A 15,894-nucleotide genomic window follows, 5' to 3' on the forward strand; every position below is an offset into this window, starting at 1 on the left:
TTTTAAATAAAAGGTTATAAACAACAAATTAATTTTTTATATAAAATTTTTAAACATACATTGCTTAAATAAAATTAAATCAATAAAATTAAATTAGAATGACTAAAAAATGCATCTTGCAGTTTTGCACGAGTTTTAATTATAGAAATATCTTTTATTCCCTTCTGTAATGTTTTTTAATAATTTTTATGAATAATAGGAAAGAGATTAGTTTTATTCGAGTCTAGTGAGAACTCCTTGTGCATATTAATTTCCAAAGGAAATGTTTTGCAATCAATAATTCTTGTCTAAAGATATATTTGTAAATGATTGTGCTAATGGAATTGCTTGTGTTACAATTGTTAATAATTGTCCAGAACGAGTATTGGAAACGATCGTCTAAAAAGAAATTGGCTGTGTAAAAATTATTAATAACAAATCTTTAAGTAACAGCAACCGCAGAGGGTTGGGATTTGGATTGGTTTCCTTCAGTGAGCAAGCCTATGAGGCATTATCACGAGACAAAAAGTACTAGAAGTGCTTTAATCTTCTTGATCTTTATTTTAGCTCTTTTAGTTTTTTATTTTAGTGTTGGTAGGATGGGAGGCATCCAGTTTTTTTTTTATGATTTTTCCCGGGCATCATAAAGTCTCTGTGCGCCCCTGGACTTCAGCCCAAACATTTAGTATAACGCAGAAAACCTATTCAAAAAATCAAAAACTTTATTTTTTTTTCAAACGTCATAAACAGAAATAAATATTATTTGAACGCAGGATACAAGTTATAAAAGGTTATTTAGACATATATATTTTGAAAAATAAAGAAACTGAATATGTATGTTCTAGATAAAGTGTCACCCCAACTTGTCAAAAATGCATCCTAAAAGCCTAAAATTCAAAACAAATGGCGGGAGCACGTCATCATAAATTTTTTTTAATACAAAACAATTTTAATTTATCATAAACATTTACCTTTTAATGACCCTAAAAATATTAAAGTTACAGCAAAAGTGGCCTAAGCTAGAGTTCTTAAAGCGAAAAAAGCACTGGTTTCTATGACATGCAGTAATTCTTATAAAAAAAATTTAAAAACGATTAATTTAATACGAAAATATGTAATATATTTTAGAAAAGAAGCCTATCTGCAAAACGCTTTAAGTTCGAATAAATTGATTTTGAGAAATCGAAGAAAAACTGGCCCACGCCTAATTAGCGCTCCAAAAAAAAATTGTGTTCGTTATATTTGTATTATCAAATAAACACTATAAAATCACGTGCATAAAAAAAAAGTGCAACTCTACAAGATCTCAAAATAAACTTATTTCTCATTTTTTGAGGTTAAATTGCTCTTTTTTTCTAGATTGTTGTTTTTTCTGAACAGACAAAAACTTTAATTATACATTTGTCTTGGTCACAAGTTTTTAATAGCATTATAAAAATGAGCATTATAAAGGTAGAGGTCAGTATTATTTATTTCAGAACATTTGTATGTCCTTTGGTGTTTAAATCGGCAATAGTGTTTTGAAGGTGGTTTTGGTCCATGCCTAAAAAGTAAAATGTAAACTAAAATTTGTATATACATATATATATATATATATATATATATATATATATATATATATATATATATATATATATATATATATATATATATATATATATATATATATATATATATATATATATATATATATATATATATATATATATATATATATATATGGTTGCTTATGCTTTTCCTCCAGCTATAAAACCTTTTTCTCCAACAGCTCTAAAACCTTGAGTAACTTCAGTCATTTTTTACTTTGTGAATATTAAATAAAACTTGAAGCGCTAACAAAAAGGGCACTATTTTTAAAATAAATACTCCATTTATTGGTTGCTAAAAAACCATAAGGTCACACAGTGGGCCATGGTGTGCCAAAAGTCAAAATTATTTTTATTTAATTTTTGTATAAAAAACTACTATTTAATGAACGTAACATATTGATTTACATAAAAACATAAGGATTGTTAATCAAAAAATGCGCCTTCACTAAAATTTTTTAATTTTATGTTTTCACCCTGAACAATATCTTAGGCGGTCAAGCGCTTTTCTTAAATAGTTTAGAAAATTATTTTTTTTTATATGTTTTGCCATTTAATGTTAATTAATTTATATTACTACGAATTCGAAATGTAGTTTTAATGCATATATTTGCTATCAATTGGCATTTCTGTTTATCTTCTTGAACGTATTTGACTCATTTTATAATCAATCTAAGATAGAGTATTTAATGGTTGAAATAATTGCTTTTTTTTTTTACCAATACTATGCTTATATTTTTTCAGCCAAGTTTGGCCAGGATTTTTATGGCTGAAATTCACTGAAAAAATTATATTTAATCAGTTAAAAACAGTTTTAGTTGCAGATACTTGCAGATACTTGCAGATATAGATTATGTAACTAAAACATTACACATGATTTTATACCGTGACAACTGTCAATGAAACATTTTTTTTTATATTACTATATGTTATTGATTATACAAAAACCCTATATAAATAGGTTGCTTAGATATTGTTAGTAAATTAATCGCCAACTATATTTAACTTATATTATATTAGATTATGCAATATATATATATATATATATATATATATATATATATATATATATATATATATATATATATATATATATATATATATATACACATATAGGTTGACTTTTTTATTTGTAGAATAAATAATAATATAATAATGAAGTTCCATTATATATACAACTGCGTTAGAACCAATAATATGTTTATACAAGATCCAGCAATTTATGATCAAGTTGTCATGTTAGACTTTAATGATTCTGAAATTATAAGAAACAAATTAATTGCATTCCTAAAGAACTTGAAGTCTCGTTGGAATGATGTTAACCGCAAAGCAATTGAGAAAAAATATGCAAAATGGTTGGATTCTGACTTCATACCTTTTGCATATGTTCCACCTGCTACTCCAATAATTGTTACTACTCCTCTTGGTAGGCCTACTTTTACTTGGTATTAGTCCTAAAGAATAGAATGATATTGACAACAATATAGAAAATATTTTGTACACAGGTACACTCTTATGTGTATATATACATATGAATATATATATGTATATATATATATATATATATATATATATATATATGTGTGTGTGTGTGTGTGTGTGTGTGTGTGTGTGTGTGTGTGTGTGTGTGTGTGTGTGTGTGTGTGTGTGTGTGTGTATATATATATATATTAGGGTGATCCGATAAAATGACCAAAAAAATTTTTTTTTTACTTTTTGTTATTCCTAAGATCTAAATGTGTTCATTTATGAAAGAAAACATTGTACCAAAAAAATCAGCCAAATCGGTTAATATTTAGAGGTCGCGCTGGGGCGATCTTTATACCCCACTAAAATTGGAATTTTCAAAAGTTCAGTAAAATATTGACCTTCGTTTTCTGTGCACATTTCGGTTATTTACCGTTCGATTTTAATAAAATAAAAACGAAAATAAAGTTCTTATTACGCATAATAATTTTTGTTAAACAACATTTCCTTTTTAAATGCATATTAAAGCGGCAAAATAAATTGCAAACTAAGCCAAATTTCATTATATTTTATTATATTGGTTTATTATATGGTTTAGTTCAGTTCGAGACTTTATCGAGAGTGTTGTGATTCCTGAAATAAAATTACAATAGTTTATCTGTTTTGCTTGACTAATAGTATTAATTACAGTATTATAAGAAAGTGATATAATTGTGAGTTTCAACGTAACTAATTTTGTTTGGAAATATAGGTGACAACAAAATATATTTTCATTCATACACTGTATTAAAGAAAATTTAAAATGGCTGCAGTCACAAAGTCAACACGCAGTTCTACAGCAAAATGGTTAATTGGTCAACCAATATCAATGCTTTCCCATCTTAAGCTTCCAATGATTTTGGAAGTATTAAAATGTTTTTTCTTCCACCATGAGGTGAAAGGATTGAGTATACATGAAAGTTCGGTAACAGTTATCAAATCAACTTGCGAAATTTGGGAAAAAGCTAAAATTCCTACAATTCGATAAGGATAATGCAGTTACAAGGCTTGAAAAATTTTATAAAGAATAAACGGATCTATTAAAAGACAGAAATAAGAAATAACCTGTTGCTTAAAGCAAAGTAACAGACTTTGAAAAGAGAATTCTGAAACTTTTTGATATTGCGTTAACTAATGTTTTTGATTTAACAAAAATTGCTGAAGATCGCGATTCCCTCATAGATCAACGAGATGATAGAAACATGGTCTTGGGTTCCATTGGTAAAGATGAAGCAGAGAAAAAAGAAAATAAAGTTTGCAGAGAGATAAGTTTGGATGAAGGTTTGCAAAAAGAAGCGTTAAGGAAACAACGCTCTGAAGAAGTAGTTGTTCTTGAGAATTCAACTTCGCCTTCAAGTTCTGCTAGTAGCGATCATGATGATATCGTAGTTTTGAAAGGAAAAGATGATGTTGCAGAAAGCTCCGGTCTGAAAAGGAAGCGTTCTATAAAAAAAATTATTACACCTGAAGTTGTCGCTTCCTTAGATAGAGGAAAAGTAAGCAATCGTGTGGCAATGCGAACTATAGCAGCTACAATGCAAAGTTTAGAAGCTCCCATTGAAGAGTTCTCTATATCTGTGACTACTTTTCATAGGGCAAGAACTGATTATCGTGAAACTCATTACAATGAAACGAAAGAAAATTTCAAACCGGATGTACCTCTCGTAGTTCATTGGGATGGAAAAATGATGGCAGAAATCTATGGAAGTGGAAATGTTGAGCGTTTGTCAGTTTTAGTAACAGGGCGTGGTGTTGAAAAACTTCTGGGAGTGCCAAATTTCCTGATTCAAAAGGAGAAGCCATTGCTACTGCAGTTGTAGCCTCCCTCCATGAATGGGACGCTTCGAATCTTATTAATAGTCTCTGTGGCATGTCGTTTGATACCACAGCTAGCAATACAGGATCTGAGAAAGGTGCTTGTAATTTACTTGTGAAAAATTAGGAAAAGAATTATTGAATTTAGCTTGTCGTCATCACATTACTGAAATTGATGCAGGATCTGTGTTTAAAATTTATTTTCCAACAACGTCCGGACCAGATGTTGCTATTTTAAAACGATTTAAACAAGCCTGGAAGATTATCAAGAAAGATGATTTTAGCCCAACAGTGCAAGATGAAGAAGCTGAATGATATCTTTCAAACGTCTCGATTGAAAAAAAATCGTCTATAAATAATTTCTTAAAAAAATGTTTGCAAGACTCACAACCACGAGATGATTATAAAGAACTTCTTGAATTATGTCTAATATATTTAGGAGAGCAACCTCCTAGTGGAATAAGATTTAAAGCACCTGGAGCCTTCCATCATGCTCGGTGGATGGCAAAACTTATTTATTCAAATAAAATATGGTTATTTAGAGATCAGTTTAAAATGGTGCAACATGAATTAAACGCAGTAAGAGATATTAGCATGTTTGCTGCGTTAATATATGTTCGACAGTGGTTTACTGCACCACTCAGTGCCTCGGCCCCATTTAATGATTTATATTTTCTAAAAAATATTGAGGAATATCGTGAAATGAATGAAAATATAGCGACCGCTGCAACCAAGGCAATGAAGCGGCATCTGTGGTATTTAAGTGAAGAACTTATATCTTTGGCCTTTTTTAGTGATGATGTAGAGATTGAAGTTAAAAGAAAAATGATAACTGCCCTTCAGCGTCAATGCGTAGACAATAATTGGCCATCAAAGAAATTAGCAGATATTACAAATGTAATGAGTAAATCCCTTGAGGACTTTGTAACGTGTAAATCACTTTCATTTTTTAATTTCTTAAATATTGACATTTCCTTTCTTGAAGAAGATCCTTCAAACTGGAAAAACAATGAGTCGTATGCCGACTCTAAAGAAGTAGTGAAGTCTCTAAAAGTTGTTAATGATTGCGCCGAAAGAGGGGTGAAGTTAGTACAAGACTTTAATGCTGTTTTAACAAAAGATGAAGAGCAGCAAAAGTATGTGCTAAATTTAGTTGCAAAAAATAGGGCTGTCTTACCAGATGCAAAAAAATCAACATTGAGTGCTAAACAAACCAGGCGACAATGAGCAGCTGTTGTTGTTTAATGTTGTTTAATGTTGTTTAATAAAAATTATTATGTGTAATAAGAGCTTTATTTTCGTTTTTATTTTATTAAAATCGAACGGTAAATAACCGAAATGTGTACAGAAAACGAAGGTCAATATTTTACTGAACTTTTGAAAATTCCAATTTTAGTGGGGTATAAAGATCGCCCCAGCGCGACCTCTAAATATTAACCGATTTAGCTGATTTTTTTGGTACAATGTTTTCTTTCATAAATGAACACATTTAGACCTTAGGAATAACAAAAAGTAAAATATATATATATATATATATATACATATATATATATATATATATATATATATATACATATATATATATATATATATATATATATATACATATATATATATATATATATATATATATATATATATATATATATATATATATATATATATATATATATATATATATATATATATATATATATATATATATATATATATGTATATGTATATATACATATATATTAGACCAGTTCAAAAAAAAAATTTTTTAATAATTAAGTGGCAAGATGTTTAAATGTTGTTAATTGATGAAAAAAAAGTAAATCATTAAAGTTTCAAAGCATTATTCCAATATTTAGTAACAGCTCAATTAAGTTTACTTGTCAATGGGGTCCTAAAATTAAAAAAAAAAAGTTCCTTAAAAGTAGGTCAACCTGGTACTCAAAAGAAGCAAAATAATATATAAATTTCAAAAATAATAATTGTTTTATAAAAAATAAATTAAAAAATTTTTATTTTTATTAAAAACTTGTAAAAATGTATTTTTTTTATTTCTAGTTAAAATACCAGTTTTTGTGCAATTAAATCTAAAATAATAATTATAGTATGAAATTATAGTATGTAGAAAATCACATAACATGTGATTCCAAAAAATCTGGACAAATTAAACTCTAAAATATTTTTAGAAAGATGACTTATTTTTTAAGTTTTGAACGATGTTTCAAAAAGATTAATGTTCATAGAGTAATATTACAAAAAATTACAAATTTTCCATTCCTTGTCTGCGAACTGTATCAAATCTTGTAAAACTCTCCTTACCAAGTCGATGTACGCGCTCAATGTCGACATGTTTGAAGCAGTAGTTGATACGATTCCTCAGTTGGATCAAATTTTTAGCTTTTAGTATACAATTAGTATATACTGCTCTCTTGATTTTATTCCAAAAATTTTCAATAGGTCGCAATTCTGGTACGTTTGCAATATTTTGACTTCTGGGCACATATTCGACATTTTTGGACCTCAAAAATTCTTGAACTTTTTTTGAGTAGTGAGATAATGCAAGGTCAGGCAAAAAAACTATTTCATCATCTTTTTGAACAGTCTCTATAAATGGGAGCAAACATGATCTCAAACACTTGTCTATGTACACATTTTCATTGACAGCTTGACCGGAAGGTGCAACATAATGCTTTGACAATCGCTTTGGAGAAATTGCAACCCAAACCAATAATTTTTGTTCAAATTTTGATTTTCTTTTTAATTTAACATCATTTGGTGACGTAGTAACATCTGATGAATAAAATCCACTGTTTCCTGAAATATTACAATTACTTAATCCAAAATATGATTCATCGTCAATGATCACCTGTTTTTTTCGAAAAATTTCAACCAATTTAGAGCACTTTGGAAGAACAAGAGATTGTTGTTCAGGAGTTCTTTTTGGAGCCTTAATTTTTTTATGATAATGAATGATTGTCTTCTGCTTTATCGTTTTGCATATGTTTGATTGATTGACATTGAATTTTTAAGCAAGAGAACGTTGACTGATTCCATGTTGATGGTCGATTTTTTTTTCCAATTGTTTGATCTTCTTTTTTGTCATCTTAACTGCTTTCCTACCGCTTCCAACTTGTCGTTCGGGTAATATGTTGTTGTCTTTTCGTTTTAGAATATTGTAGAGCGTAGATCTTGGAATACTTTCCATCATAAAATGTTTTACAATTGCGTTTTTGGAAAGTTCTGGGTTAATTTCAATAAACTCGTACACTCGCTTTCTTACGTCATCTTGTTTTGAAGTAACTTTTTTCATCATTTCAAATTTGTTGCTCAGTATAAAATTAATGAATTTTGTAGAGAATTTAATTCTCTACAAAATGGCGTGTGAGCCAATCAAAATTGATAAATTTACGCGGAGAAAAAATTGGCGGAAGTTTGTCCAGATTATTTGGAATCACATATTATATATATATATATATATATATATATATATATATATATATATATATATATATATATATATATATATATATAAATATATATATATATATATATATATATATATATATATATATATATATATACATATATATATATATTTATATATACAATATATGTATGTGTAAATATATATATGTATATATATATATATATTTATAAAATGGGTTACAATATGGAATTTCAATTCGACATGCATGGATTCGAACATTTGAATGCTTAATCCACATTGCTTATAAATTTCTAATCAAGAAATGGTCATCAAGACTACCAGCTGACAAGCAACAAATTGAAGTGCAAAAGAAAAAAGTTCAACTTGCTTTTCAAGAGAAAATGGGACTGATTGTCGATAGGCCTAAGGATAGTGGCTCAGGAACATCTAATGATGGCAACACCTCCAGAAGAGCCTTTCAGAATGAGCAATTGTTTTCTGAAATAACAGGACTTAATTTTGAACTTATAAAAGTGCTCCATGTTGTTCTGACTTGTATTTCATGTGGTTTTGAGCTTGATGCAGATTTATTCATGGAATACTGTACACATAGAGCTAGGTTTTACGTGGAGTGCTATCTATAGTACTATATGCCACAGAGCATTCATAAAATGTTAATTCATGCTCCCAGTGTTGTTAATTACATGACCTTACCAATGGGGCTCTTAAGTGAAGAAACTATAAAGGCCCGGAATAGAGATTTTAAAAAGTATCGTGAGGATTTTACACGCAAGTGTGACCGTACCAAATGTAATGAAGATTTATTTAAGCGATTTTTTTGCTCTAGTGATCAAGTCATTTCTTCACTAAGAACAATAGTTAGTACTAAGAAGAAGGTTTTGCCAGAAGGTGTTCTGCAATTTTAAAAAACAGTGTTTAGATGTTCTTATGGATTTTTACATGCCAAATTTTGATTTCTTGCTTTGAATATTATTAAAATTCAAATTTATGCATTGCAAATTAAAATTGTCAGTATTTTATAATTGAGATAATTTAAAAATTTATTTGGAACACCGGAGCATTAAAAGTCATATTTTTTTAAATAATTTGCAGTAAATAAGTCAAGAATTGGTATAAAATAGTCACTATAAAAAGCTTGTTTTATGCATAATAATGTATCCATAGCAACCCAATTTAATATCATAATATAAAATGCATACCTCGTATTAGTGCTCTTACCAAATTTAGTATATATGACACAAGCAGGTTAATGCTACGCCAAATAGGTATCGTGGCAAACTTAGTATGTATAGCACACATAACAAGTCTGCAACTACAAAAAGTAGGTCGTTGCTATGCAAAAATCAGGTATCCATAGCAACCAAATAAAAAATACCATCTTATTAAGAGGCGCAGACCCTAAACTGGTGCTCATGCCAAATTTAGTGTATATATATAGCACTCATAACAATTCTTCAACTACAAAAAATAGGTTGTTGCTATGCAAAAATTAGGTATCCATATCAACTAAAAGAGTAACTAAGATTAAATTAAAATAAAAATTTAAAAAAAAGATTAAAAAAAAATAAAAATTAAAATAAAAAAAAAAATAAAAATTAGGTATCCATAGCAACTAAAAGAGTAAGTAAGAGTAAAAAATACCATCTTAATAAGAAGTGCAGACCCTACACTGGTGCTCTTGGCAATTTTAGTGTGTATAACACACATAAAAAACTTACAACTACAAAAAGTAGGTTGTTGCTATGCAAAAAAATAGGTATCCATAGCAACTAAATAAAAAATAACGCCTTCATAAGAAGCTCAAACCTTATATTGGTACTCATGCCAAAAATAGTGAATGTAGCACTACTATTAAATTAGTTATTATTTTTGCCTCAAAATTGGCCATTCTGGCCCACTCTGCGCCATTTGATTTGATTCGGACTTAGTATATTTTGAAACTGTAAACCTGTTTGACTTAGCGTGTTTTGAAAATGTTGTGGTATTTTTCCTAAATATTTTTAGGACCTAGAGCCTTTTATTGGATCCTAATATTCAAATAGATTATAGATTTCAGTATCTAGAATGTAGAAATGTAATTAACTCAATTTTTTAATTTTTGTGACTTAGCGCGTTTTGCAGATATGCTCCTCAAGTAATAGAGTTAATAATATAAAATTATTAATTAATTATAGAATTTAATTATGACAATAACAAGTATAATTTTAGTTATAAAAATAAATAATTTTAATTATGACAACAAAAAATGAATAAAAATTGATAATTTTGATTTATTGAATTTTTTTTAAAAAGTTTCTTTGAATGCAAAGAGTTCAAAACAAAGATAAAAATCATGCAGTATTGAAAAAAAAGTTCGCTTAAACATCTTTTTGCTTTGAAACCTTTTGCTTTAACGCCCAAATAGCAATTAAAGTAGCATATGGTTAACAATAAAATATTTTAAACGCTTTTTCGAAAAATAATAGAATATGAAATTTTAGTTTATAATTTAGGGTATATCATATTCGTGCATGTTCTGTTTTTGATTCAAAACATCACTTTTCCGGTAAATCTGCAGTTAAGCGGCGTAAAATAGTTTTATTTTTTCGCTTGCTGCAAGACTTGCTCAAAGTGGTGACTTTTTAATATAAACAGAAATATTTTAATATCCTTTTAATTTTTATATTTATATATTTATAAAGCCTGAGTTGAATGGTATAATTATTTGGCGTGAAAAAACAGCTCTTGCTACAGGAAAATCGCTATTCTTTTCTGAAAGTATTGCTTTTTTTCCTAAATATTGACTATTTATGTTACAAATGTACATAAGGACTATCAATAATATTGAATTATTCTACGTTTTATTAAAGTATAATGTAATTTGTTTTTTAAAATACTACTTTGTGTGTAAGTGCTAGTTAATATTCAAATATACCTTATAAAAATTATGATAGCTATTATAGACTTATTTTCAAATTAAATGCTATTATTCCAGGCATTTTATTTTTTAGATCCATAATATATTTAAAATAGGAAAAATGGATTTATTAGAAAGTAAGAAAACCAGAAATCCATCAACAATAAGATGAGCGCATATCATTGAGGTCCTAGAAAGTTTCTCCAAACTGAATTTCCAACATTTCGTGATTGTTTGCAATCTTGATCTGCAATGAGAAAAAAATACTAGTTTATGAAATAAATCCATGTAGTTAATCAATGCAAGAAATTTTTTCCAATATTGCCTGTGAAGTCGCAGAACAATGATTTATATCTAACACAGAGTTTAAAGTTAGTTTGTGGTACTAAAGCTATAGAACTAAGACTCAGTAGAGGCTGGTCAGAATTCTCTAAATCATCTTGACACAAAGCCCGAAAAGCCAATAAAAAACACTGGCTGTCTAAACTTGATAAGCTTTTAGACATTGTGTTTTGCAAATGCAGAATTGTTTACTGCAGTGAGAATAATGTTTCTTGCAAAGTATCTTGTGATAATCGTGTTTATTGCCTTTACAATTATGACTTAAATTAAAGAATTCCACAAAAAGAGCTTGTTTTGATTAAAACCCAGTGAAAAACTGGGGAAAAATGAAAAAGCAAGGCTTAATCGATAACGACAAGAAGTCAGAGTCATCGAGAACATATTAATCATCTACTACTAGATTTGACACTATAAATATGGATGTTGCAGCAGAAATGAATAATAAATCCATTGTTGATATGGTTAGTGATAAATGCAATAAAGTTAGTGATTGTGAAGAAAACTCAACATTAGAAAAACAAAAAGTTATCTTAAACAAATTTGCCTTGATATTAGAATGCTGCCATTGTCTCTGTCAAATTCGGCGTATCATTGACTACTATTGCTGCTAATACTAATGGCTAATGGTCTTTTAAAAGTTATCATGAAGGCAAACAAATATGTTGAAGATAAAAAGAACATCATTTTTGATAGTATAAAAGTTTTTTGTGCGTGATATGAAGTGTTCTAGAGTAGAGGAAAATATAGATTGTGAAAGATATATAATCTCTGGAACTTTTGTTGATGGTAGGAAAGACAAATCTCAATCTTTATGCATGATAAAACCACAGGGACCCTCAGATAAAAATTATTCAAAAAAACCATATAATTGTTACAGAGTATCCTAGAGGTTGCTCTCTTTCTCATTATACACCAGAGCCTAAATCTGAAATATGTAAACCAGCCTAACAATGTGCTATTGGATTTATTCAACTGGGTAATAAAAAGAGGTAAAAATCTTAATCTATTATTTGAAAATAATTAGTAGTGATAATACAAATGAAATGTCTAAATGGGTGTCACAGGTTTATCTTTCAATGTTTTTTGTAAATCATGGCATTAAATATGGCTCTAGTCATTTAAATTTGGCTGCAGTAAGATTGTAGGGTTAAAGAAGCCTATAAACCTTATCTAAAAAGTGAATCCTGGTGGGCTCATCCTGAGAATATACTTGTTGCACTTCTCTGTTCTGATAACTCAGAACAAAGGTCATTTGCAGTCGACATAATATAGGCAGTCAGGGCCTGAAGTGAACATGGCTCTACTGATGTGAGACCTTTTGAAGTTCTACAAACAATAAACCTTGATGCTTGTGAAATTATAGAACTTATTAGTTGGAAAAAATTTATTACTGAACTAGTTCTCTCTTATTTTCATACAGAATGATTATATAATTAGTTTGTATAAATTTTTTATTATTAATTTGATATTTTTCGGTTATTATTACTGTGTTTGTTACTTAAGTGTTTTATCTTCAAGGTTTTTAAATTTATAAGCTTTTTGTTATTATTATTTTTAAATTAAATTTGCAACTATGGCATTCCTACTATTTAAATAAAAATTGTTTATTTGTTTTTTTAAGGATGAGGATGATGGGGAAGGATGGGTAGAGAGACAACTCCTGTCTCTTGGCTAAACTTTATAAAACTTTAAAATGCATAATATGTTAAAAAAAAAGGTTTTTATATTTATATTTATATAAACAGTAATCGTAACACATCTTGATAATTATAATAACATCAAATATCGACAGGGGTCGGCTAGCAGCCATAACCATTTTTATTCATTCTTGGCACAGAAATCCTAGGTGTCCATGACAAATTTATTTGTTTTATTACTCGTAGTTGCTTTTTACTTTATAAAATATTAATTTGCATTAACAATTATCTAAAACTTTTTTGTTTGAACCCTAGATTAAAAAATTAATTTTTAATAAAACTGTATATTTAAAACTCTTGTTTTGGTAGCTAAACAATAACATTTTCCAAAAATATCCTTATATTCCTTAAAATATCCAAAATATTCCCTTTACACAAATACATAGGAATCCAAGCATGCTAGTCAAAATTTTGGAAAGTTAAATTTTGACAGAAATATGATTTGCCCTAATATGCATTTTCCTAATAACATTCTGATTATTTGTCAAATCTTGTTTTTAGAAAACTGATTTTTTTCAACCATTCTAATATCTATCTATCTATATATGTATATATGTATATATATATATAATATTTTCATTATATATAATTCAATATACATTATATTTTTATCTTAAACTATTCAATTAAACATATGAAAAACTAAATATGGCTATCATATACATAGAAAACACATCATCTTTTTTAGTTTTAACCACATTTTATTTAGAGCATCAGGAAAGTTCGTGCAGTCCCCCAAAAATATATAAAAAAATAAATCTGTTTTTTATTTTATTTTATTTAATTTTCAAAATATTTGCCATTATTATTTATGTATAGTTGCATCCTTTCCAACCACTTCTTGAATGTTTTTTAGTAATTTTTCAATAGGTATGCTTAAAAGGTGTCTTCCTAATTAGTCTTTTTTGACTTTCAATGTCTGTATGATTGTCAAGATGTCATGAGTTTTGATGCGATCAAATAGCCCTAAATCAGATGGAGCTAAGTCTGGCAAGAAAGGTGGTTGGCAAATTATATTGAATCCAGTTCGATCTAGGAAAGTTTTCACTGCTTTTGTGACTTGAGGCTTAGCATTGTCATGAAGAAGTTTCATGTTTTTTGTACTTAAGTAGATCTTTTCTTGTTTATTTCTTCTATAATAATATATATAGGTTTTTCTTGTTTATTTCTACTATGTATAATTGGCTTCAAGCAATTTTCAATGCAATAATTAGTTGTTATAGTCTTACCTTTTTCCAAATAATCAATATGAACAATGCTTGTTGTCTTAAAGAAGATATAATATGTTTTTTGTTTCAAAACAGGCCTGCTGTACTACTATTCTAGGAGATTCACCTTCGGCTATCCAGCTGGAGTTAAATGATTTGTGTCCAATCTATCTCAAGGTAAATCATGATTAATCACCAGTAATAACATCACACAATCATCATTTCCTTTTTCAAATTTTGCAAAATTTTCACGACAAGCGTCAACCCTCTCTTTAAGATTTTTTTTCTGTCAATTGGTGGGGTATCCAACATGATGGTAATTTTATCAGCCCTAGTGAGTCATGTATGATTTCTTCTAACATAGATTAATACATGAATGCTCCATAATATTAGCAAAAGTTGAATGAGCATCATTTCCGATTATTTGCCGAACTAACTTCGATATTTGTAGATGTACGCACAGTAATTGGGCGTCCAGAGCGTGGGACATCTTTTACACTCTCTCTTACATCATTGAATAAAGCGCCCATTTGGCAACTGCTCTATATATTGGTGCTTGGTCCCTTAAACTTTTTTGAGTTCATTGGATATCTCACTTGATGGAATTCCAAGCAGAGCACGATTTTTAACATATGCTCTATATTTAAATTTATTCATTTTATAAAGTTTTTTATAAAGTGCTTTTACTAAAATTGAATTAATTTTATTATTATATAAACAATATATAATAAAAATGTTACCAAAATGTAGAGAAATGAATGCCCTTTAAAATGATATATAATAATGACATAAAATTTGTTTAAATACATGAGTTTGTAATAAGTTGCACGAACTTTCCTTACGCCCTAAAGTAAATTATAAAAGTAGTAAATTTTATCCAAATATATTTCATGACATCAAGCGGTTTAAATCTTAAATGTTTTAGCAAACTCTCCTGACGCTCCTGAAGTAAATTATAAAAATAGTAAATTCTATTCCAAATATATTTCATGACATCAAACAGTGTAAATCTTTAATATTTTAAAATTTTTCGTTAGTCCGTTTTAGTGGAATTTGTAATGACAATATTTGAGTTGTCTAACATCAATATGGTATTGGTCAGACCCTATCTTTTGAAAAATAATGTATCAATACCATAGATAGTTTAGAATTCTAAAAAAATTCATCATTATCAATTGTATATTTATTAAACATCATGTTAGACATCATTGCAGACTCTTTTAACAATATTAGCCTTTATTATTATCATTGTTTTTTTATAATTATTATTATTGTTATTTCTATTATGATGATTATTGATTTTATTGTTATTATTATTATTTTTATTTTTATTATTATTAATTTTATTGGGTTTTTTACTTATTTTGTTTAGTTTAGGAAATAGTTATAAAATGAGTATCTATTTACATTAAAAAAAAGACTT

General features: G+C 28.0%; 2 protein-coding genes across 4 annotated transcripts in view; one reads left to right on the top strand and one right to left on the bottom strand.

Moving 5' to 3' along the window:
* The window catches only part of LOC136087618 (uncharacterized), a 110,334-nt gene that overhangs the window by 57,909 nt on the left and 36,531 nt on the right, over positions 1 to 15,894 (top strand). Inside the window, exon 1 of one of the 3 annotated variants that reach the window (XM_065810933.1) lies at positions 10,948 to 11,085. The exons of 1 other annotated variant lie outside the window; for it this stretch is intronic. The gene's annotated coding sequence lies outside the window, so the exon portion shown is untranslated. Of the gene's footprint in view, positions 1 to 10,947; positions 11,086 to 11,316; positions 12,556 to 15,894 lie in introns of those variants that run through there. One more of the 3 variants, XM_065810934.1, reaches the window with a different exon arrangement.
* Positions 7,141 to 15,001, bottom strand: LOC136087005 (uncharacterized). The gene is made up of 2 exons (XM_065809509.1): positions 14,909 to 15,001; positions 7,141 to 7,827 (listed from the first exon to the last, which is right to left on the bottom strand). The coding sequence occupies exons 1-2, from the start codon at positions 14,999 to 15,001 to the stop codon at positions 7,141 to 7,143; spliced, it is 780 nt and encodes a 259-aa protein (XP_065665581.1).

This window comes from Hydra vulgaris, chromosome 11, assembly GCF_038396675.1.
Source record: "Hydra vulgaris chromosome 11, alternate assembly HydraT2T_AEP".
NCBI classification, from domain to species: domain Eukaryota; kingdom Metazoa; phylum Cnidaria; class Hydrozoa; order Anthoathecata; family Hydridae; genus Hydra; species Hydra vulgaris.

Coding starts and splice junctions, on each gene's coding strand:
- LOC136087005 (XM_065809509.1), bottom strand. CDS start 15,001: ATGGGCGCTTTATTCAATGATGTAAGAGAGAGTGTAAAAGATGTCCCA. Junction 7,828..14,908: donor GTACATCTACAAATATCGAA/GTTAGTTCGGCA, acceptor AAAAAAATTAAG/GCTCCAAAAAGAACTCCTGA.